At 41.6% G+C, this 24,895-nt stretch overlaps 1 protein-coding gene across 1 annotated transcript in view; it reads left to right on the forward strand.

Moving 5' to 3' along the window:
• LOC141002574 (neuropilin-2-like) overlaps positions 1-24,895 on the forward strand; it is a 109,302-nt gene that overhangs the window by 65,257 nt on the left and 19,150 nt on the right. The window contains exons 11-16 of the mRNA XM_073473929.1: positions 1,215-1,359; positions 15,113-15,187; positions 16,051-16,215; positions 21,050-21,318; positions 22,052-22,148; positions 24,729-24,761. Of these exons, the coding sequence (XP_073330030.1) occupies positions 1,215-1,359; positions 15,113-15,187; positions 16,051-16,215; positions 21,050-21,318; positions 22,052-22,148; positions 24,729-24,761 (784 nt within the window). The remainder of the gene's footprint in view (positions 1-1,214; positions 1,360-15,112; positions 15,188-16,050; positions 16,216-21,049; positions 21,319-22,051; positions 22,149-24,728; positions 24,762-24,895) is intronic.

A 24,895-nucleotide genomic window follows, 5' to 3' on the forward strand; every position in this document is an offset into this window, starting at 1 on the left:
AGCCTTGTCATTTTCAGGAAAAAAAAAGCCATTATATTACAGCCTCAGCTCTGATAATAATTCAATTTAATCACCTCACTCCTCATTCTCCCTGCTCCTGTCTTTCTCCCTCTAAGTCCTCTGTACTCCCGCTCCGCTTTTTCTCTGTCTCATCCTCTCGTTCGCTCATCCTCTATTTGTCTCTCATGGGTGTTAATTAAAAATGTCTTTCCTGCATCACCACTCAGCACTGGTGGCAGTCTAACGCTCTGTGAGAGACAGGGCACTTTAAACTCTGTTCTCCTCTCTGAGACTCGTCTTAAAACGCTTTAATAGTACTACTGAGTGCCTGGCTTTGCTCCCTGATGCTAAAATCCTGTTCTCTCTCATCTGACTGTCTTTTTAAATGAGCATCCTGGGAAATTCATCATATTTTTTTTTTTTTTTAAACTCCAAAAAGTGGGGAAGACAGGAGATACAATTCAATTAATGAAACCAATATTACAACTTTCATAGCCCCACATTTTGAGAGGAGTCTAGTCAGTTTTCAGCTTGTAATAAATCTTGTGTTTTTGCCAGAGGCTGCTGCAAGCTGCCTCAAAAAATTACTTGAAAAATCAAAGGAAAACACAGATTCTGTTGTTATTTTTATGACACATGTCATGCCGTGCTTGGAAACAATGCTGATTAGGAGTGTTATAAGACTTTTGAGAGACAGGCACACCGTATTTTGCTATTGTTTTTCAATGGTGGAGTAGTGAAAAGACGAATTCAACCACCTCGGCGGCGTTTTACGTCTCCCTCCGTTTGTACGCCGTCTTGTATCCGTGCACCCACTCTGACAGATGTCACACATATCAAACAAACACTGGAGTAAAGCGTATCACTCATCATTTTGTATCTGAGGCACGTCGCAGACAGCTCTGGCTTTGAGACAAACTCTAGGACAAGCAGTGATATTTGTAACACAGTTTCCTTTGAATCAGCACTGGGAAGACACAGCAGGATCTGACTGTCAAACGCAGCTGTCATCAGTAGAGCCGGCCAAAGATCTTTGCCATATTTTCCTGTGGAGTGAACAAATTGAACATAGGAATGTCATAATTGGCAGGAAGATGTCCTCTACACTGGAGGGGAAATGTTTCATCCTGATTTTTCCCTAAAATGAAAATAGGAAAGCACTCCCTAACAACTCTCTAAACACCAATAACACCGCCGTCAACATCTGCTCCTAGATTTTCGAGGGAAACGGCCACTACGATACTCCAGAGGTGCGGAGGTTTGATGAGATCGTGGCCCAGTACATCAGAGTCTTTCCGGAGAGGTGGTCGCCCGCTGGGATCGGCATGAGGATGGAGGTCCTCGGCTGTGACCTGCCTGGTAAGAACACGCACACGTGCACATGGGAGATAACAGAAGGCTGCACACACTTCCAGAAAAGAAACACGTGCAGCACAACATCGAGTTTGTGCGCTCACATCCAAACCTACACAGATAAAAACATGAACACACTGAGGCCTTGTTTACATCAATCAATCTTTATTTGTATAGCGCCTATTCACATCAAAAGTTATCTCATGACACTTTCCAGTTGGAGCAGGTCTAGATCATATTCTTTAATTAATATATTTACACAGACCCAACTTTTTCCTCTTGAGCGAGCACTTGGCAACAGTGGCGAGAAGAAAACTGCCTTTTAACAGGCAGAAACCTCAAGCAGGACCTGACTCAGTGGTGTGCAGCCATGACAGTTTTGCTAAAAACGTTGGGAAAACGATCCTCATCCACACAAATCCTCAAAGCCAGGCCAATAGGTGGTGGGTGTAACTTTGCAATTAAACACCACAGAATAAAACAATGTGCCCGCGTACAAACGCTTTCTTCTACAGAGCGGTGATGAGCAGTACGGTGCAGCAAATCTACACTCTGGTGGAGAAGCGTTCATGAACTGAGTTGAGTCAGCAGCACAAACGAAGCTCGATAGTCCGCCATTGTTTATTTTGTCCATGACTATTAAGCTTAAGACGTAATACACATTAGCAAAGTGCAGTCATGTCCCCACAGTTTTCACAGGGAATCGCGTATTGCCAGTTTACACAAGGACGGTAAAAGGGCAGTTTTCAAAAGATTATTCCCTGGAGCACAGGTTTTTTTAAAAAAGTGTGTCAACGAACAAAAGTTTAACCATTTTAATCTAAACATCCCCTAATTCACAGTCGCAGCACCCTTCTTCTCACATAAAACCGACACATCACTGAAAAAAGAGCAGGGAAGAGAAATTACCCAAGTGTGATCAAGAGCAATCACACATACATCATCATAATTATTATGTCACTTCTGTACATATATGTATATTACATGATCCATAAACATAATTACAAAAACAACATTAGAGACTTGAATGTAAAAAATCACACCATCAATCTCTTTGGCATCTGTAATTAGAGTGTATTTCTGTGTGCATGCTTTATGAGCTTTTTTGAATGTGTGCGCCGTTTCTTAGTATATATATTCTACTATCCATGTATATATATGTGTGCGTGCGTGTGTGTATTCAGCATTGTGGCTGAAGTTAATCATCTTGCTCTATAGGAGGCATTGCAGCATGTCTGGACAGGGATTAACATGTCTAGGTCATGGGACTTTTACTAATAGTGGCCAGCTGTGTAGTTGCACTGTATTGTGTTGGCAGCCTATTATGTTAATAACATGTTGCGAGTGTGTAGTGAAGGATTAGGTGCGGTACACGCTCTGCTGAATTTCATCAATCTGTGATCTATTCTTTTAAAAAAAAAACATCAGCTTTTTTTTCTCAATATGTTCCGTTTGATATATTTTCTACTCGATTGGTGTAAACAGAGGGATGATTTAGTGTACGGAGTAATGAATGCAGACCATTAGTCGGTATGTTTCTTTATAGAGTTATGTAAGTACCATATATTACAATATGTTACTGTTGTACAGAGCTTGTTAGCTGTGGAAAGCAAATTATCCCCAGCTGCACAATAACTTCAATAATAAAGCAGTCGTTGTACAAATCTCCCCACAGTTTGTACTTAATCTGAGCAATAATGGCATGCTGCATAAATTCAGCAGCAGTTCTACTGAGGTAGAGGTATTTTTCCTGTAGCCTGTCCTATGTTACGAGGAAATCACAGCCCAGATGTAGTCTCTTCTGGTCCTTTCCTCCTTCATGTGCCATCGGATCTTACTGCTTCAGTCAGGTTGTGACACGCGAGAGGTGAAGACAAGAACAGGAAATGACACGTACCTGTTCCCAGTGGACGTGGAGTGGGCTGTTGGCTGCAACTGATGGCCTGCCGCTAGAATACTGTGTTTCTGAACTGTGTGTGTGGTAGAGAGAGAGAGAGAGAGAGAGAGAGCCCAAAGGGAACAATATATCCTAGATGTGTCAGGACTAGCCAAGAGGCTGGTGATGATGGGGTGAGAAGGGACATCCTCTACTGATAACACAGTTACCATGGCTGTAATAAACATCAAATTCAGGTGGAACAGAAAGATATAACATCAGTTAAAAATGTCTGATTTGAAACATTTTAAGTCAGAGACAGATTTGACTGAAAATCTGCATAGTGAACTTTGCCAAGTCGCCACAATAAAATGTTAGCGTTTTACCTTTCTGCAAACCACAGATGTGTTTAAATTTGTACATGAAATACATACCATAATGAAATTTTTACAATATGTGTCATATCACAATCACATCACATGTATATGAGCTGAAATGCATGTCAGGAGCAGAAGGGGATGGTGGTGTTTCAACATTTGTAAGCATGAAACCACTGGATATTTTTAACGAGGTACTGGGACATTTCGAGATATTTTTGACAAGAGGTCAGGTCGTTTGTGGCATCAAAATTGGGTGTTTTTAACGAGGCGTTGGGACATTTCAAGCTGTGTTTGTGGCCAAAATATGATCTTTTCCCAACCCAAGCCCAGTGGTTTTTGTGTCTAAAGCTAACAAGACAGTCACCAGTGTTTACAACAGTGTTTCAACAGTTGTAAATTTGAAACAATTGGATATTTTAACGAGAAATCAGAACATTTTCCAACCATGTTTGTGCCAACAAAAGTGGATGTTTTTGACAAGAGATAAGGGCTTTTCCAGTCGTGTTTTTTGGCATGAATATCATGTGTTTTTAACAAGGTGTTGGGACAAATCCGTGACTTGCAAAAAACATACACTGCCAACATTTAGTCTGGCGATCAGTTAGCTTTTAAAGTTTGCTTAGTAAAACTTTGTGCTTTAAAATTTAGATCTAATTGAACTACTCCTCCGATTAACAGCATCTTTAAAGAGAGGACAAAAGAGGTGTCCAGATGTCTATTTTTTCCCCCTTTATCTCATGTTGAGTTTCAGATGACTGGTAGAGAGCAGACACTGCTGGTATAAAAGCCCTCAGGTGCAACAAACTAACCGTGAAACCTTGACTTAAAAAAGAAAACATTTACTGGACTGATTATCTATCATCTACCAGCTGTACATCATGAATGGCAGCAACTGATTTCTTTCAAATGGAGAGAAATAAGTCCTAATATGTCCATTGTGATTGCCCCGGTGGTGTTTTATCCCGTCCATACACGTTGCTCGTTATTGCACCTAATGACATCATGCACATCGTATCTGCAGCCATCATCTCGGCGATCACAGCGCAGATCATCAACCTCTTGGCTATTGCACCGTTTTCAGTGATCGTCTGCTGGTCTGGCTGTCTGCGTCTGCGTGCCAGATGTCTGCCCTCTGGATGTAATCCGTGCATTAGACGTGATAACAGTTCATTCCCACTCTGCATGAATGCCACAGTGACTGCTCCTGCTACCATCCTAAATACCACACACACACACACAACCTGATAATTCTACATGTTTAGAGGCTTAGGGCGAGTTGATTTCACTTTGTCTGTTTTTTAATTGTCTCCACGCTAAGTGATGTTGGGATAATAACGCTGAAAAAACACATGATCTCACCAGTCATGCAGTCACAATCATTTTTTTGTTGGCGCTATAAATGAAAACAGTAACAGAAAAGGCACATCTGACTGAAGACAAAGCAGACTTTGTCTCGCCTCTCGCTTGTGAGTGTTGCAAGTGCCGAGTTGTAACGGGAGATAAAATATTCAACAGAGTGCATCAGCTTTAGTCCACTGCACACAGCTGTTTACACATAACACAGAAACGCACACACATTCAACTCTAGTGGACCTCTCCTATCAATACACACACACATATACACACACACAGGGCTACTGATAGGAAGTGAGATATAAAGTTACCCAGGAACAGGCCCAAACAGCACCTTCAGATTAAATCCTCTGAGACTGTATTTTTTCCTCTATTACTTTTCATTTCTGTAAACAAGCAGCGTTCATGGTTCATGTCCTGATTTTTCTTTTCACCAACTGTGATATACAGGAAGTTACCCCACATTAAAAGGGACACGCTTCCTCCCTTTAAAGATGAGTCATTTCCACGTTAAAATATCTAAAAACAACTCCACCTTTGTTATTTTCCTCAATTAGGCCAAGGGTCGGACTGTCCGTCTTACAGCCCCTAAGTTGATCTTAGAAGTAGGTTGTCAGTTTGATTATTGTAAATTCCCTCTTCTTAAACAGCCTGGGTTAAAACCTTTTAATTAAATAATGAGTATTTTGTGCTTAGCAACCAACATAACTAATAAATTGGCTAATTAGTTGACTAATAAAATGATCAAAAACCTAAAATAAGGTTATTAAAGGGCCGCCAGTTGAATATATTTGCCCTGGTTTGCCAATGGTTTGCTTGTGGCCATAATGTCCACGAAAATATGGTTAAAACATCATGGAGTGACGAAGGAAGTTGGCAAACGTGACTAATGCAACTTAAATAAAACTTTCAAACATTACCTGAACACTTCTGCTTGTCATGTAAATAGATGTTCATCAACAATGGATGCTGAACTCTGCAACAGAAATGGTCCGCCAGTGCCTACATTGGTATTTTTGCTTATTGCGATGTCATTTTGGAGTATCTTCAAATGATTCATGTCCTTAAAATATGTAAAAACCTATTGCTTCAGCGCTTCGGTGAGTTAAAGGTGCTATATGTAAGAATTGGCCACCTGCCGACTTCAAGCTGTCCTATCGAATAAAGCCATGAAAGGCCAAAAAATACTGAATAAAATAAATGACTTTGCGTTCAAGAAATTTGAATCGCGGGAGTTCCCTTCTCTCACATAGCTTCACTGTGCAGTCGAGCCACAACCCCTTCTGTCTCGGCTCTGTTCAGGAAGTGAAGGAGTGAATTAATGCATTGATGAATAAGTAAAAGGAGGCATCAGCGGTGTAAGGCAATCACATGATCACTGACACACTCACAAACAGGCCAGCTCGCAGTGGATGCAGCAATCAGGATGGCCTTTGTATTATTCAGTAGTTGAAGCCTCTGTTCTCTGTTGACATAAATAACAAACCTGGACCTGTTTAAAAGTGTTCGACATCATGAAATTTTTATATATATTATCATTAACATCCATATTTTGTATTACAAATTACAGTCATACATCATTCACTGAAAATAAGAAGATAAGCATCCTCTCATTCGCACTTGCCAAAAGTATTACGGCATCTATGTGTTAGCAGCATGTTGTTTTGCTTTAGTTTATTCATTGTTCCAAAGTAGAGTCACACACAATGTCAATCACAAACCTCATATCCTCTAAACACCAGCTTTAACAAACTCGCAAAGAAATTGCTTTTCCATTACTGCCCCTGTATTGTTTTCATATTTTTTTTTCAAGCGCATTGACCTGGCTTCAGGGCTGTAAAACAATTTCCTCACATGGCGGAGACAATCTGAGCACCCAATTACAATGAAGAAATCTGAAATTACAGATTCGGGGTTCTTAGGAGAGGGAGGTGGGGAGGGGGGGCGCACAATATTGTAGTTTAGCATCTCATTATTGCGCCGAAACCCGCGGTGCGAAAACAGAAACAAAAGCCAGAATATTATTGCAGGACTCATTCTGATCATTCGCGCTAGCTGTGGAGGCAACATGTAATTTAGGTCGTGTAACCCCCGACTATTGGATGTGAAGTGAGAGCTGCCGGGCTGCCAGTTTTGTTCATGTTTTAAATGACTGAGCTATCAGAACATCTGCTATGCTCTCATCTCTTTCACTCCACACCTAGTTGTTGGCAGGCAGGCAGGCAGGCAGGCACATATGTACACACACTCACACGCATACACACACACCACCTGTTTGGCATGAAGACAAAGGTTTGTTCTTAGTTGTGTAAATACATGCTTAGGTTCTCGTCTCCATTGAAAACGGCAGTGTTTTGGGTGGGGTACATTGGGGAAAATAACAGAGAGGAAAACACAGACGGAGAGAGAGAAAGCGGCTTTTTGTCCAGAGTCTCAGAGTGGCTAATACCATCTTTGTCTTCATTCATCTGCTGCTGTTGCTGCTCTTTGGATCGTGGATCTTCACTTGTCACGAAACCTTAAACACTGCTGGCCAGAAATGATGCTCCTTGCCTCTGTGTTCCAACAAAACCACAATGATTAGCTCAATGGGGGATGCGCTGCATTTGGGAGACTACATCATCAGTAATGGCTGATGGCTTGTATCTGTTTCCGTTCAGTGTGAAGTCGGGCCAGTTATAGCAAACGGGTTGGCTCTGGGACTGGCAGCGTATCAGACTGAATCTCTGAATCGACTGTATAGAAAGCAGATGGAGCTGTGCCTTAAGTGGCCAGCAGGGAGGCGACTCCTCTGGTTTCAAAGAAGAAGTCTGACTGTATGTAAGATTATGAGAAAATCTTCTCACTTGATTTATCATCTCATTAAACAGTTTCCCAATGAGTTTATGATCTTAATCGCTAATTTCAAGTTGCTTCACTACAGCATGGTGTACATTTAGTAAATTGTGGTCCCATTATAGTCAAATAAACAATAAAACAGGGTATGTTTTAGGGTGTAGCTACCTTCCCTCGCGTCCTAATATAGTTACTTCTTCTTTATAGATGAACTATTCAGTATTTATTAACTTTTTGCAATGTATTATAATCATCAGGTCCAACTTAACAATAAAAAAATGCTTAATAAATAAATGGTTTATGACGTACTTCATTGTTCTTAATGGTGAACTAACTATTAAGTAAAGGTTAATTAACTATAAATTTACAGTTTCTTAAAGGGGCACTATGTAACTTTTTTACAGGTCTATTAACAGACAGAGCTCTCGACACAAGGAATAGCAGTTGGCAAGAACAAACATAAGTTTTAGATGTGCTTTAAAGCCATATATTTACATTTGTGTTTATACACATTAGAGCACGACAGGCTTTATTTTGAGTTATGGTGGGTGAGAACAAAACGAGCACATTGCCCATCTACAGTTCAAAAATATAGGACTATATATCCAAAACTGTTACTCGAAAAAGTTACATAGTACACCTTTGGTGATGGTACCTATAAAGTGCTAGGCCTGGGGAAATAACTCAACAACTACTCTCAAGGAGTCAGTGGTCAGTCCTGGAAAAGAGATGATTTTTATGAATGTTAAGTCATTTGTTGTTTGACTAGCATACTGTCTGTCTTTCAAATCTTGTTGTTGATCCACACACATCGAAAGTTAGAGTCACCCAGAGGAGAGCCTTGTTTAGAGTTCTCCTTCTAGAACATTCTGGAGGTGTTCTGCTGTTCCAGGTTTCCAGCGAATCGTCCAGGTTAAGCCAAGTGTGCGAATGTGTATTTTCCAGGTCCAAACATTGCTGATAGCTTTCGCATGTGAGCCATGGCTCGGGTCCAGAGACTTCCATGTGATTGGTGGGATGTGTCCTTGCTTACACCCACTCATGTCGCTCCTCTGCTCCGCCTCCTCCTCCTCCTGTCTTGTCTCACTACTCCTCTCACTTCAGAGCTACTACAGCTCTAGTACTACATTTACCAGTAATGATAACAACCAGATTGCAAAATAAAAAGCAATGACGACATTTATCACTTTGCACAGAAGTATGCTGGGAACTGGAGACTTAGTATTTCCAAGCAAATCATTTTAGACAGGGGTGGACATGTTAAAAGAATCATTATTCTAAATTATTGTTTCAATCTTGATTATTTCAGTTCATAAAGTTGCAGACCTGACCCTGCTCTTTTATACCAACAGGTATAGAAAGCATGAGAAGGAATGGAAACTAATGTGAGGGAGGGAGGTGGAGTGTACAAATGTTTGTGCCTTCTGCAGTACGCTGCGTCTCCGCCCCTTTGACTCCCTCCCCATCAGAAGAATTTAATCACTCTCGTCTCCTGCCAAGGCTCCTGTAACAGCCCCACCACCACCACCACCACCACACACACTCCATCTCTCCCACGTCTTCACCTTCCCTTTTTCCCCCCTGACCTCATTACCCTCATGGATCTGTGTCCCACTCTTCTTCTTTCTCTCGCTCTTCTCACATTGTTTCTAAATACCCATCTCTCTACTTTTATTGTTTCCCTCCCAAACCTGTTGCTGGTGCTTCCTTTACTTTATAGTTTTTGAAAGCTAATATTATCTCCAGAGAGTAGTAAATGTTTCCTGGCTCCATATAAGCCAAACCAAAGATCAGGTATTGCACAATTTCCGAACACACGAAAATGGAAACTGACACTGTTTCAAAAACATACTTCCTGAAGGAATAACCTTTTTGGAGCTCTTACAGGACACCAACAGCATGTTTCCATTTTGGTTGTAGGGGCAAAACACTGGTGCACTTGAAGAAATCTCTTGCCCACCACTGCAGACGGGTTCAAATGCGCCTGACTTGATTGTAGGTTCCAACAAACACATTAGGCGGTGTTGGCATTGGGACGTCTACAAAGATGTTCAAGTGTCAAGAGCCTGAAAGTCCGACTGTTATTTTAAACCATATACACTCATGCTCTGTTCACTTCAGAAGGACAATAATATTTATCACTTCCTTCTCTTCCTCTTTGAGATATCACACATGGCAACACTTAGGACTGGTTCATTGTTTATATGTGTCTGTGTTCAAAAAAAGATTGTGTTTTTCCAATATAAATATTTAGGTTTGGCTCACCACCTCTTTGCATAATTTCCCAGATTTTCCTGTCTCATTTTGTCCACATCTTTATCTGGATATGGTAGCACTTTCTTTTACAGCTCGGTAATAACATGGTGATAATGGAGTATTAGTTTGAAAATAAATGGGTAATAATTATGTAAAACCATGTAATTACCAAGGTGATAACAAGGTAGTAGCTTAGTATTAACAATGGGTATATGACCGGGTAATAAGAGTAACAGTGAGATAATATTTAAAGACAGCAACATGGCAAAGAAATTTAGTAATTATAGTAAAGTATAATATGGTATGGTATGATATAGTATCAAAGAGCATGGTATGGTAAAGTATGGTATAGTATAGCATAGTGTAGTATAGTATAATGTAGTATAGCATAGTGTAGTATAGTATAATGTAGTATAGTATAGTGTAGTATATTATAGTATAGTATGGTAAAGCATGGTATAGTATAGCATAGTATAGTATGGTATAGTATAGTGGTAACAAAAAGGTAACCTGTTTACAAAATGTTTTTTATGTCATTACCATATTTGGATTAAAATGGTAATATGATGACAATGTGGCTATAACCTGATAATGATGAGGTAATAGAGGTTGAGGTTTTTGCAATATAATCAGCTGCTAACTGTCAGACGTTTGAAATCACACGAAGAGTCAAAATTGTTAATCACCATATCATGATGCCAAAATGTATCCTTCCTTATGGTGGAAACATTACCTTTTGTTTCAAGGTATTACTGTACAAACTATATGATAAATGCTTTGGCTTGTTACCTGGAAACACTTAAATAAGGGCTGCAAATCTGCATGACCCAGAATTAACATACAGTCTGTCAGTCTTCCTGTATTTTAATATAACCAAAAGGTTCTGATTGGGGCTTGAAATTGTTTAAAACATATCCTGGCATCATACTGCTCGGTGATCGAGAGAGCCGTCTTTCTTTTCTCCTGAGCAGTTAATGGCATACTTAGCTCAATGGTTTTTGCCACACTTAAACTCATTTCCTTTGTAGCGGACTACTGTTGGCTGATGTAGTTAGCCATTCATTGCCAGCAGCTTCTTTTTATCATCTAAGTTGTTGTCGTACTTAGCTTCACACTTAAGGCTACAATTACAGTCCCGTACCTTATGGTGCTTTGTTGCACAATCTGCTAATGAGCAATTCACTGTCTGTAGTTTCCTGACATAAAGAGCTTCTTTGCTTTTAGTGTCTCAACTGTGTTGTGCACAGCTCTGCTTTCTTAAGCTCTATTATTGGTGGCTTTTAAACTACAATCATGTGCTCTGTCTTATACCGGCAATACATTTAACTGGGTTGCAGAAAACGCTCCTTCCCCCGTCTAGCAGACATTAAAACTTGTGGTCCAGTGCAGCACTTACCATAAAAACCAGATATTGTCGGTAGCTTGCTGTACAATGGGCTAATTAGGCATTTAGTCTCCAAAGAGTTTCCTGCTGTAAAGAACTCATTTTCCCACCCACTCATCTACAGACGAGGGAGTCATAATTAGTCCAGCACTTTAAGCTACGTACAAATCAAACCTGCACTTTTGGGTTTTTAAGTACAGTTTGTCTGATTTGCCATTCAGATCACTGGCAATGATTGTCCTCTAAAAACACACTCATGTTTTCCACCATCGCTTCTCATTTGACGTCGCACTCTAGCATTTAACAGCCCCATTCTTGGTAGAGCCACAACTAAAGTTTCACTCACTAGTTTCCAAGTTTCCTTTGACTTTCAAGAACTCATTTCTAGTTTTTCCAAATGTAGCATTGCATATAAACATGTAGTATTTTTTTTTTTTAAACTAAGATTGTGTGAAGCAGCGATCTTTCCAGCAAGTATATCTAACTACACCTCAATTTCTAAGCATAAACTTTAATGTAAATTGTACATTTCTATCAATTTTGTGTTACTGTTGCGGTGCACAAAGTGCGGTGAATAGATAAATGTCTTTTTAAAAGGAAATTCAACTTACACTGTACAGATACCTTCAACAGAAGGGTCAGCCAGTGGTGTCACGCTGTAGCTAATAGTGGTTACTATCAAAGGAGATTCACATAAGAAAGAAGACATTCTTTCAGCTCCACGCATCAGTCAATAAGTCAGTCAATCACATAGTCATTAAGTAAAGGAAACCCCTTCAACACACACACACATTCACGATGTCACCCATAATTTGAGTGGGGATGACATTCTCTCTCCCTCAAGCACACACACACACACACACTCACACACTGTGTCAGTAGTCATTATTTAGGCTGACAGAGGTAGATTTATACCCAGAGCTCTTTCCATAATTGAACAGTTTTCGTCTCTCTGTTTCTCTCGCTGCTCAGTCAGCAGCTTTACAATGAGCCCTGGGGCCTATGACAGTGTGTGTGTGAGTGTGTGTGTGTGTCTGTGAATATGTGTGTGTGGTTAGCAGAACCTAACACCTTTACAATTTCTCAGTTTGAGGTAGAAAACGGCGTAGAGTCATGGCAGGTTTCAGTATGTAAGTCGGTGGTGTTTGCGATGACCCACCTGCAGAATACAGATGTAAAGATTTGTGTTTCTTCTGCATCCCTGTTTGAGTCCTCATGTTTAAAACATCGCTGACAGCTTCGTCATCCTCACTTTTCCCACAAAAGCGACTAAACACGCCGCACGCGTCCGTCAGTCAGCAGATACGACATAACAAAAAAAAAACATCCTGCAAAAGCAAGTTGAAAAATTACAAGTTTGACCGGATTTAATTATGAAGTAATTCATTTAAATGATTTTACTGACCTTTACAGTAGCTGCAGAGTGGGCCGTGATGGATGGAAATGAAAGGAGGGAGGGAGGATGATGAAGGGGGGGAGAAACAAGAGGAGGGGAGATGACAGACAGCAGGAGCAGAATTGGATTAGACGAGTGGAGTGGAGATGGAGATGGAGTTCAAAATGGGAGGCTGACAGGAGCTGTGTGTGGTCACTAATTAGGAAAATGGTGGTGAGAGGTGGAAAGGGTTATGTTCCCTTCTCCATGTCTATCTCTCTCTCTCTCTCCATCTATCTCTATGCCTCTCTCTCCCCCTCTCTCATCTCCATTCCTCCCTCTCTTCCCTCCATATGGGGGGCTAATTACAGTGGTAAAGGGCACCAAATTAAAACAGCTTAATGTCAGCAGCTGGGAGCTACTTATCCAATGTTAATATCTAATTCTGTGTGTGTGTCTGCACGCGTGTATGTGTGTGTGTGTGTATTAGGCCACTCTGTTCGGGCTTACATAATAATCCTGCATATTTTCACTGTGAGCAGACTGTGTCAACAACTCAATAAAGTTATGCACACACAACACACATTAGACGAATGAATCAAACTGGTTTCTGCAGCAAATCCAAGGCTGTTAGCGAGCAAAGGTCAAGAGTTCAGGCTAAACAAGACGCACAGATCACCAAGTGAGTCATGGAAACATCCCGAGCAACCAAACAAGCAGTAAATCAACAGTGGTCTCAGATTTACTGTGCTGGTGGTGGTTGGGACCGACATAAAATAACACCAGACAGAGTTACGGCACAGGGGGGAAGCGCTGAGAGGGTTGAGAGGAGAGTGACAGAAAGAGATCTGAACAAAGAGAAAGAAAGATCTGCGGGCAGAAAGGACGAGTGGAAATCAAAATATGCCTCCGGGAGAGATGACAGAAAGGGAGCGAGAGAAAGAGTTATGGAGAAGAAAATTGCGGTTGTGGTAAAAGAGAAACAACACTAGATAGGGTTTCACGTCTGTGCCGTAGAGGGAAAAAGAGAGATCGACTTTGTGTGTGTGTGTGTGTGTGTGTGTGTGTGTGTGTGTGTGTGTGTGTGTGTGTGTGTGTGTGTGTGTGTGTGTGTGTGTGTGTGTGTGTGTGTGTGTGTGTGTGTGTGTGTGTGTGTGTGTGCAGAAAGAGCTTTTTGTGGTGTTGACAGTGGTTTTTCAAAGCAGAACTGAAACTGGTCAGATTTATTGTGACAAATGACGAGAGAAGGATGGAAAGATGGAGGGGCTTCACAGAGACAAGTGAGGAGTGACAAAGAAAGTCAGACCGTGTAATGAATAAGAGAGAAAGAAGTCATCTCTAAGAATAATTTGGCAAGAGGTTAGTCGTGTCAGCCCTGTTCCCTTACGTCAACGTGTAGATGTGTGTCTGAGAAGGAGCCGGCAAAGCATTCAGGGCCGTTTAAGGAATCCTAACCAACAGTAGAAAACTGCTTATTAAGACCAGAAGGTCTTGGGGTTACGCTGACATACCCGACTGCTGACGCGTGTGTGCGCGCGCCTCCGTTTGATCTATCATACACTGGTCGCATGCTGCTGTGCACCAAGGTCAGTTTGAGTGCGGCATCTATCATCATAGCGTTGTGGGCGTATGTGTGTGTGTGTGTGTGTGTGCCAACCTGCAGTGGGTAAAATGAGTGTGTTGTGTCACAGTCTTCAGCCGAAGTGCCAGCTCACTGCCTCGGCTCGCTCTGTCACTGCCTGCATCGTGACAAACTTCAGCCTGAACACACAGCGGCAGCGACGTGTGTACAAACATCATCAGTTAGCGTATAATATCTAAATCTTTCTTTGCTCAAGCTTCACTGCTGGGCTGTTAAAATATTACTGTTTTCCAGTGTGTGGGAGAATCAAGTGTGAATATTTAAAAAGAAGAGCTTAGATTTGGTTATTCAGTATCGTCTCAGCTTATGAGGCAGTTTGAGTGTGTTGGAAGTCGAACGCGATTGAAGCAGATTAACTCCAATGCTTGCATTAAATATATAAAATCTGATATAAGGTGTTGGGATGATTGTTTAGCGGTAGGTGGCTAACTCCTTTCCTTTGTAAAATACCCAGTAAAAGAAAATGCTGCGTTCACGGGGTCCGTGCTGTTGAAAAGTCTGCTCGGTATGAGAGCTAAGAGCTGGAATAATTGACCCGCATCCTGATGAAAACGGCTGTGATGCATGCAGAAGGCCATTCGTGAACGTGTGGTACACTTACTGCCACGTCATTTCGTTCCATCTATTCTAACCTTTGTCTTTTTCTTCCTGTTGGCAGAAACCACCACTGTACCTGACACTGCGACCCCCACCCTGCCCAGAGAGGAACAGACCACTGCTGCAATGAGACCCGGTAAAAACACACACACACACACACACACACCTACACATAAAACATAGTTAAAGCACTCTCACACACACAGACAGCATTCATTTTCTCTCTGTCTCTCGTCGGCACACACTTGCGCACACACTCGACGCTCTTAAGGTCAAACTCATGATGTCATCGCGCACCACAGGGCCTCTGGGCTTTTGAAGTCTGTTAGATTCAAGGAGTCCCACAGGAAGCGCTGTTTGAGTGAATATAGACTCGCACAGCCAGAGGATCCCACACACACACACACACTTATTGGGAATATGATTTCACAGCTTTAGGTCAACGACTGTCATGGAAGGAGCTTTACTGGGGTAGATGTACAGTGATGTGGTTTAAGAAGCTCTGATCCATTTCGTAAATCCAGCATCAGGAACACTGAGTTCATTTTATAATGCTCTACTTACTCTTTTATTTTTTTCTGTTTATTTTCCATGCTTTCTTATTTTCGTGCTCTTTTTCCTCTTTCCTATTGATTCATAGCTACACCCCCCTTTACTGCCGTCTTTTATCCTCTAGCACTGATTCTTCTGTCGAGCTCATTCTCCATCTCTTTTACTCTAATATTTGTATTCAGCCTGATTTATTGAGATGTCATAATACATGAGCACTATTGCCAAAACATCTAAACACAGTGGGAATCTTTCTCAAAGCATGAGAATAAAGAGTGACAGACAATCACGGCATTAAGTCTCATAAAAGGAAGATAAGGAAAAGAGAAAAAACAGTTAAATCTGATATGGTGTCTAAAAAGCACTCAGAAAGGCGACTTGATGATCAGTATTATCTACGGTTAAAACAGACGCTTCATTCACGGTCTGTGTCTCTTTCTCGACCCGCAGCCACCACGCCGTCCCTGTCGGCCGTGTGTGACTTCGAGCAGAGCTTGTGCGGCTGGTCGGCTGATCCTCAGTCAGGTGTGAGCTGGTCGCTGCACACGGCCAGCAGCAGTTCAACCGGACACGGCACGCATGGAACGAGGCAGGACCTGGCGCTTGGATCAGACAGTGAGTACTGGTTTGTTTGTAATTCACAACACATGATAATGACGTGGAGCATAAAGTACATTTGATCAGAGGCCTTCTTATTGCTTATGGCTGTGATTATTGTGGCAGGTTCAAGGGCCACAACACGTTAAGTCTACCTACTTAGTATGCAAACGATCGCAATGTGATTGGTTCAACACATGGTAGCTTTTCCTGTTTCCTGACAATCATGGGATACTTCAGAATGGTGGGAAAGAGAAAAAAAATCATGTTTTTTTTGTTTGTTCAAAGTATCTGTATTAGTTCTTTGGTTTATACAAAATACAGTCTGAAATACAGTTTGACATGTTTTCACAAAATCCCATCCCACAGGTAGCTCTACCCTACTGTACCATTATAATAATCGATATACAATTTATAAGCAAAATCAAGGTTTGAGTTAAAAGCCCCCCTCCGCTGTACAAAACTGATGTACATTAATTGTATGTATGCACTTATTTTAACCAAAACTATATTCTCCTTAACCTTGTATTTGCTAAATATTGGTGCAGGATTGGCTTCAAAAACTGTTAATGTCAAAGTCATTGAGATTTTCAATGAGCACAGAGAAAGTTTACAGTTTCAGCAGATGAATGTGAAAACTTCTAGTGCGATTCTCCACAGTGAACCAAGAAGAAAAACACATCTTTGACTGACTTTAAATAGGAAAACTTACCCATTTTTTACTGAACTTTACTCAGATACTTCCCATCTCTCTCTCTCTAACCTACCAACAGTAGTACAAAGTTAAAAATCCACATTGTGAGAACCGAAAAGAACATTTCTTCACAGGTCTTCTCCTCTACTTAAACTTCCTACAAACTTTGTGTGCCCATTACGGCCACATCTAATCCTCATCTTTCTGGATATTTCCTCATTTCAAGACATTTCTCGTTTTCGTAAACGCTGCGTCATGTTTGACCTTCCTCAGCACAGACTTCTGTAGCTAATTAAGAGCAAAGTGGTTGTCCTGTGGTGGAATATTACAGATCCTAGCGCTGGGAGGGACCACTGACAACAGCTATGATGCAAGGATTTCACTCTGATCTGCTAAAAGTGTGCACGACGACTTAATTGGAGTTTTAACAGTTTCACTTTTTCCCTAACCTAGTTTGGTACTTTGTTGTTTCTTCTTCTTTTTCTTCTTTTTCTCACTTTCAGCCTCGTTTTTAATCCACAACTCTTTTTTTTTTCGGTTTCTTCTTTTTCCCACGTTAATTCCTTTTTCCTGTATTTTATCTACCTCTGCTGTCTCAATCCTCACCATCTCACCTCTTCTTGTTACCCCGCTTCCTTCAACTTATACTTCAGTATAAAATGTCCATATTTTAAGTTTTGTCCCTTTCACTCCATCACTCTCACCTCTTCCTCTCCTCACTGACCTCTCTCCCATCTCCCCCAGTGGTTCTTGCCTTTTTCCACATCTGTCCGTCTTTAATAAGACAGCGGGAGGATAACCAAGGCTGTTTTATCCATCACACACACACACACATTCCTCACACACACATACTTACTGTACTTACACACCCATGAGGCGCACACGCACCGCCCAGAGCAGTCAGATAAGTCAGATGATGGCTTTGACAGAAGTGCTGCCTTGGCTCTCCAGCTCCCCGGAGGCTCCACACACACACTCACACACACACTTACACAAACCACTCAAGGTGGGACTGACCGTGTATTAAACACTCAAGGTGTGTGGGTTTGCTTCCCACACTTACACACACACACACACACCCTCGACCTTGCCATCCACCAAGGTTTCCTCTGTATCTGTTGAAGCCATCCAGTTTATGGTTGACTGAGCAGCTCCTTCATAAACAGACAGGGCCGTGACACAAGGCAGAGCTCTACATCACACCAGGCTGCTGTGTGTGTTGTGTGCGCACATGTGTGTCTGTGCGTGCGGGGGTGTGTGTAATTGACATAGCAGCATCCCTGTCTACGTGTTAGACAGCAACATGACATTAAGTCTTGTTCAACAGCAACATTAGCGCAGCACCCTGTCTGGAAGCTGTCTCCATATGCAAATCAAATCCCCAACCCTTGTCATTGAAAGCCCTGTTAGGATTTTTAAAGGAGAAAATCCGACCCGAGCAGAGCTCCTAAGTTATTCTTTTGATCTTAGATAGACCGAGATGGAAACTCTTTACCCTGTGGAGATTTTCATCGAAAGAAACCCCTCACACTGCTCGGTGTTGGAAGTGGTTTAGCTGTTGATAAGGAGAGTGTTGAAAAGAGACATAATATCAGTTTCTAACATCTGATTATATCAGTTTGAGTGGTTTTCATTGTGATCCAACAGGTGTCACTTGGAAACAAACCGTGTATTAGCTTTTTCTGTGAGCTTTTCTGAACTTGAACCCAAAAATGTTGCCAGTTTACAAAATGGAAATAACAGAAAAAAAATTTAAATTAATATTTAAACAGTATAAATACAGTCAAAAGTGAAGCCAATATAGAAGTTCTTTCAATGAGAGTACTAGTTTTAAAAATTAGTTTGATTCTATATAAGCTTATGAGAAAATGACCCTACTTCTCACTTGATTTATTACCACAGAAAACAGTTTTTACAGGACTTTGTGGTCTCAATTGTTAGTTTTAGGTCTCCTTCAACACAGCATGATGTTCATTTAGTAAATTATGGTCCCACTGAGAGGAAAATTGATGACAAAGCAGGGTATTATTCAGAGCGTGGCTATCTGGTACCTTTGGTTCTCACTCAGCTCCGAATCAGGATATCCTCTCCGGCTCTGTCAAAGTCTATCACTATCCAGAGACAAAGTTGGTCCTCACAATGTCACGGTTTAACAAAGGAGACCCAAACACAAGACACACAAGCAAGTAACTGAAGGGAAAGCAAGCTTTTATCACCAAAAAACTGAAAATCCAAATCCATAAAACCCAAAAAAAACAAAAGGCAGATAACAAAACTCCAGAAATCCAAGAACAAAAGCAAAAACAAAGTACAAACCAGGAAAACACGAGGACACAGGCAGCAAACGCAGGTTAAACATGAGGAGAAGACAGGGCGGGATAACGGACAAAGAGAGGAAGTCAAAAGTGAGACATGACGCATAACTTCGAAATAAAACAGGAAATAACTGAACCACTTACAAACCATGACGAGGCAGGATGCAGATTCAAGATGTCACTGAAATGAATCAGCATGAAGGTAGCTCGGTTCACGTAAATAGCTTCCCTGAAACTACCAGATGCTACTTGCTTTTTTGTGATGATTGGGAATGTGAGGAATCAGTGTTGAAAAAGAAAACGTCCCTGTCATACTTTAGTACAAGTGGAAACAGGAGTTGACATTGTTCTGTACTTACTTCTCAGCCCGTGTTTACCTTCGCTGGCGTACAGTATATCTCTAAACTTAGAAAAACATTCTGCACTTATCCACACAAATGCAAATCTACGAACTCATACCCACACACACGATGACTGACAGATGAACTCTCACACACACACACACACACACAGATATAAACAAAAATGAACTCATGCAAACAGACACTGACACACACACATTCGCACACAACTCCCTCCCTCCCTCAGAGCCAATTCTACATCCCTGCCTATCCCTCCCATGGAGAGTTGTTAATTAATTCCCTCCCTTTGTACGTTCGCCAAGATCAAACGCAGGGAGACGGAAAAAACACTGCAACTTTCTCTAACTGCACTTAATGAGCAACGGTAATTTAGGTCCCCCTTTTTTTTTCATTGCCTCCGAGTGAAGAAACAGAGTTACCTCAACCCAAATCCATTATTCATTAAGTGTGATGTGCGGCAAAATCTGTCGAGTGTTTTTCTTTTTCTGTCTAAGCCGACGGAGGGAAAACAAGGTGAGGATGGATAGATGGATAGATAGATGGATGGATTAGATGGATGGATGGATGGATGGATGGATGGATGGATGGATGGATGGATGGATGGATGGATGGATAGATAGATAGATAGATAGATAGATAGATAGATAGATAGATAGATAGATAGATAGATAGATGGATATTTTCTGTCTTTTCCTCTTCTCTCTCTTGAGATGTCGCACACAGCGTCTGCATGTCGATAAAAAACACTATTTGCAGCTCCAGCGAAGCTTTTACTCTGCGGCCATAATAGACAAACAGCCAAACACAGCAGCCAGCTAATGATTATGGTCCTGTTGGGGTAGGGAAAACACAACAGCGCCGTCTTTCTCTCTGTCTCTCGTGTCATGTTTGCTCACTCTTTCGCTCACTCACTCCTTCCTTCCTTTCGCCTCCTCTGGGCCCTCTGCCCGTCAATTCGTTGAGCTGCGAGGAGAGAAAAAGAAGTGAATTACATTTGAAAAAAAAAAAAAAAAAGTGTATGCAGAAGCATTGTGAGTGCAGCGGTATGATGGCTCTGCTGACTAAGTAGCAAAAACAGGGAGAGCAACAGAACGAGGTGTCAGCATCCGGAGTGATTATGGTTGTGTGCGTGTGTGTGTGTGTATCTATAGCCATTAGGGGCCATGATGAAATGGCAGTCTCATTTGCGGTTAAGCCTCATACCACAGAACGATGGCGGTAATGCCTTAAAACTCTAAGCAACCACATCCCACTGCATTACTACATCACGCTGTATGTTGGGAGTGAATCGGCACTCTGCGGCAGCACCGTCACAAATCATAAAATTCATTAAAATGGAAGCCATTAAATGAATAAAATGCAAATAGCAGAGAGAAAAAATCATAAATGTGGCTCACAAGAGTGGTGATGCATCAGTTTGAATCATTTCTTCCAACTCATTAATCTGATTTCACAACGCAGCGTCTGTTGTCCTCCCCCAGATTTCTCAGGGAACTACCTCCACCTGGACGCAGGCGCCCACACCCAGCGCAAGCGAGCCCGGCTGCTGAGCCCCGAGGTGGGGCCGGAGCAGGGCCCGCTCTGCCTCCTCTTCCACTATCAGCTCCAGGGGGAGGCGCAGGGCAGCCTGAGGGTCCTGCTGAGGGACAGCGACCAGGAGGAGACGCTGCTGTGGGTTCTCAAAGGAGACCAGGGGGCTCACTGGAGGGAGGGCCGCACCATCCTGCCACAAAGCCCCAAAGAGTATCAGGTAAGGGTTGTTTCTGGACTGACTGAAGTACATTTACTCAAGTGCTTTACTTAAACATACTACCAGGGACTTTTAACTGGTTAAAATGTAGCACTGATGGCTTTATATGACCCACATAAGCCAACGAGACCATGAGCAAGATTTCTGAGTAGTGATAGTTCTTCTAAACGCCTGTCACCGAGTCAGATAATTCATAAAATGAAATATTTTTGATGGCGGTCGAATAGCCTGAGGAAAGGAGCAGCTCTGTAGTCTGGTGGTTCAGTTCAGCACTATAACAAAGTTGTTTCACCCTCGTCATATTTTGTCCAAAGCAGCTGCCACGTTTAACAAAAAATCAAAGTTCCTGTCGTAACTTTCGATAAAAATTTGAGGCGCTGTCCTCTACTGAAGTCTTTTCTTTTCATGCCACTTTCTACTTCTACTCAAAAGGAAAAAAAACAACTTTTTGCTTCACTACAATTATTTTACAGCTGTGTGGTTTGGGGACCACCAGTGGTTCCTCAGCAAAAAGGGGAATTATTTAATTTCGCTAATATTTAATCCATAAGTAGCACAATAACAGAATATATGAGTCTTTTGGTCATGGGTTTAATTACTTTTCTTATCTAATGGACGTCCCTGGTCTAATCTGTGTCAGATTAGGGATCCTTGATGTGAAAATATTTGAGAATAGAGTGTGTTTAATAAAGATTGTAATATTGCTGTATCTCTTTCTTCTCCTATCTTGTAGGTGGTGTTCGAGGGTTTCTTTGATCACCCGACACGAGGCCACATCAGAATAGATAACATCCACATGAGCAGCAGCATCGAGCTGGAGCAGTGCACACGTAAGTCCCACAACCTGTCTGATAAGTCTGTCTGTCTGTCTGTCTGTCCGACCCTCTCACTCCTTCACACCACACCGTTTATGCTATGTTTTCACCACAGAGCGGTTCAGAGGGAGAAAAAGAAACTCATAATGTTTCTCGTTTACACACACACAGTCACACACACACACACACACACACACACACACACACACACAGAAGAAAGAAAAAATATATAAATAAAAGGAAAAAAAAGAAAGTAGGCCACAAACGGCCTTTGGGCATGGATTCTAATCTATCTTTCATATCTCCCTCTCTGTATCTCCCTCAGTCTTTTCCTTCACCACCCCACCCCACCGTTTTATGATTCCTCTCTGTCTTCCTCTGTGTCGCTCTCTCATCCTCCAGCCTGGTCGCTGGGCCATACAGCAGCAAAAAAAATGTGTGTGTTTGTGTGTGTGTCTGTCGTGATGACATGAAAGAGCAACATGTAGTTATTCTGCGATTAAAGACATAAACTGGCCACGCAGATTATTATTTAGACCTATTGGCTTCAATCGTGGACGTTTTTATGACTTCAACAGAAAAAAATGCAGACTGACTTGAAACACACAGACTAGACACAGGATTAAGTTTGAAATCATTCACATTCCCCTTGTTTGAGAAACATCATTTCCAACCACACAAACACACACACACACACAGTTTGCTCTCTCCGTCATTTGAAATGGGAATACTCTTATCATTTAATGTAGCGAAGCACCGCTGCACCGAGCACAGCAGGGCGGTGATAGCCTGCTATAAGCGAGCGCACATAATGGCACGGAAATGCACACAATAATGTATAATGTATAATGACATGTAAAAACCACCACGGTTGTTTTGCATTAATAACCATGACACATGAACACACACACACACACACACACTCTTGTAAACAAGCTTCTCAGGGTGCCACTGCTTCTCTTTCAGCTCTGTTAACTATTTAGTCTGGCCTGCAACAAGGATTACATTTTAAACCTGATTAAATCAGAGTTTAACTTCAAACTTTATGGCACCAAATTTAAGTTTGTTTTAAGTTTAGTTTTTAGTCTAGTTTTATATCTTAGAAATGAAATAATGGCACTAACATTTTGGAAGAGCAGTTTTTAGATTGTTGAAGTTGATTATTGAGTCTCATTCCCAACATCGTCAAATATTGAAGCTTTGGGTTGGTGCCTCAGCTGTCAGTGTAATACATTGTTAATCAACTGGTATTGTTTAAAATAGCTTACAATCTCTAACCTAGCTAGAACTGGTAACCCAACTTGTTGTACTGGAACGCTGTCAGCTCAGGTATGAAGTGGTTCCCGGACTTAACCATCAACCTGGGAACTGTAGGATTCTGGTATATTTAGATGTCCACAAACTAAAGTCCACGAAATGTTTTGGAAATGCAATACAAAATTGCCGGAGTACCCCTTTAAGGAATGGCTCTGTAAATGACTATAACTGATTATTGTTTTGTAGAATATTATCAAAATTTCATGTTTGGCACACCACTAACTTTGGCATTTAAATACTGTAACTCTTTCTGTGGGTCAGGTATGATTTTTCTTCACCAAACATTTTAAATTTTGCACTCAGCTGTGTTAAATATTACACTGATCAGTCACAGGTCAGAACAAGACTCTTATTTACTGACTGCCTGCGACGACATGTTTACTCCGAACCTCTCCCTCCGATGTGTTTCCACTACTTTCTGCTCATACGTTTTATTCCTTCATCTTATTTTTCTCATCCATCGCCTTCCTTCTCTATCTGTGCTGCCTTTCTCTGGTTTTCCCTCTTTTTTTTTCATCTCCTCTCTCCCCTCTCGCTTTCATAATAGATGTCATCTCCTCCGGCAAATAATAAACAGCAGTGAATTTCAGTCCCTGTTCCCACGACCCTTTAACTTACCTCCACCCTTCCTTCCCATTCCTCTATTTCACTTCTCTTCACCCTTCCCTCACCCCCATCTTCCAGCCGTCCCCTCCTCGCTCCTTCTCCACCAAACAACAGTTTGTGTCTCACCTTGGGAAAAGAGTAATCAGAGGACGGAGACACAGGATGACAAAGCAGAAAGAAGAAAGCGAGAGCAGTTTTAAAAAATGACTGACACAAAGAGAGAGAGAGAGAGACACGTCCTCTCTTCTAAACCTGACAGCCCACACTTTTGTCTTCCTCTCTTTATTTTCTCTCCATTTTGTAAAAATGACTGTCATCCAGGAAGATTTATGGGCCTTTAGACTCCTGCAACATCTCGGAACTCGACAAATCTTTATTGATTTTCTCAGAGAGGGGTAACAAGTGCCCCGGTAAAAGTGCAGCGTCCTGCAATTTTGCGATTCAGCTGGATTACAGTCAATTTCTGTTAGCAGTCATTTGCAATATAGTTGTACCAAATGTCAGTTTAGTCATTAAAATATGCATCAGTACACAGAGAGTGTATCCTCCTCACCCACCGAGTATCATCAGTCATCTAAACTTTAATTTCACCGTTATCCCTCCATTGTCTTCATCGTACATACGTTACTAACCGTCATCAGTAACATTTCTTCTTTTCTTTCTCTTTTGCAGAGCCTTTCCCTGCCTTAACTCCTGGCATATCCAGTAAGTTCTACTTCCTGCTTCGTTTGTACTTCCTGTGTCAAATGTCTGTGCTTTCTGCTTGTTGCTAAGCTCAGCTCGCAAGCACTGCACCGGCCCCGAGGAACCTTGTTAGTGCATTATGTGTTACATTCAGC

Source organism: Pagrus major, chromosome 9 (genome assembly GCF_040436345.1).
Source record: "Pagrus major chromosome 9, Pma_NU_1.0".
NCBI classification, from domain to species: Eukaryota; Metazoa; Chordata; class Actinopteri; order Spariformes; family Sparidae; genus Pagrus; species Pagrus major.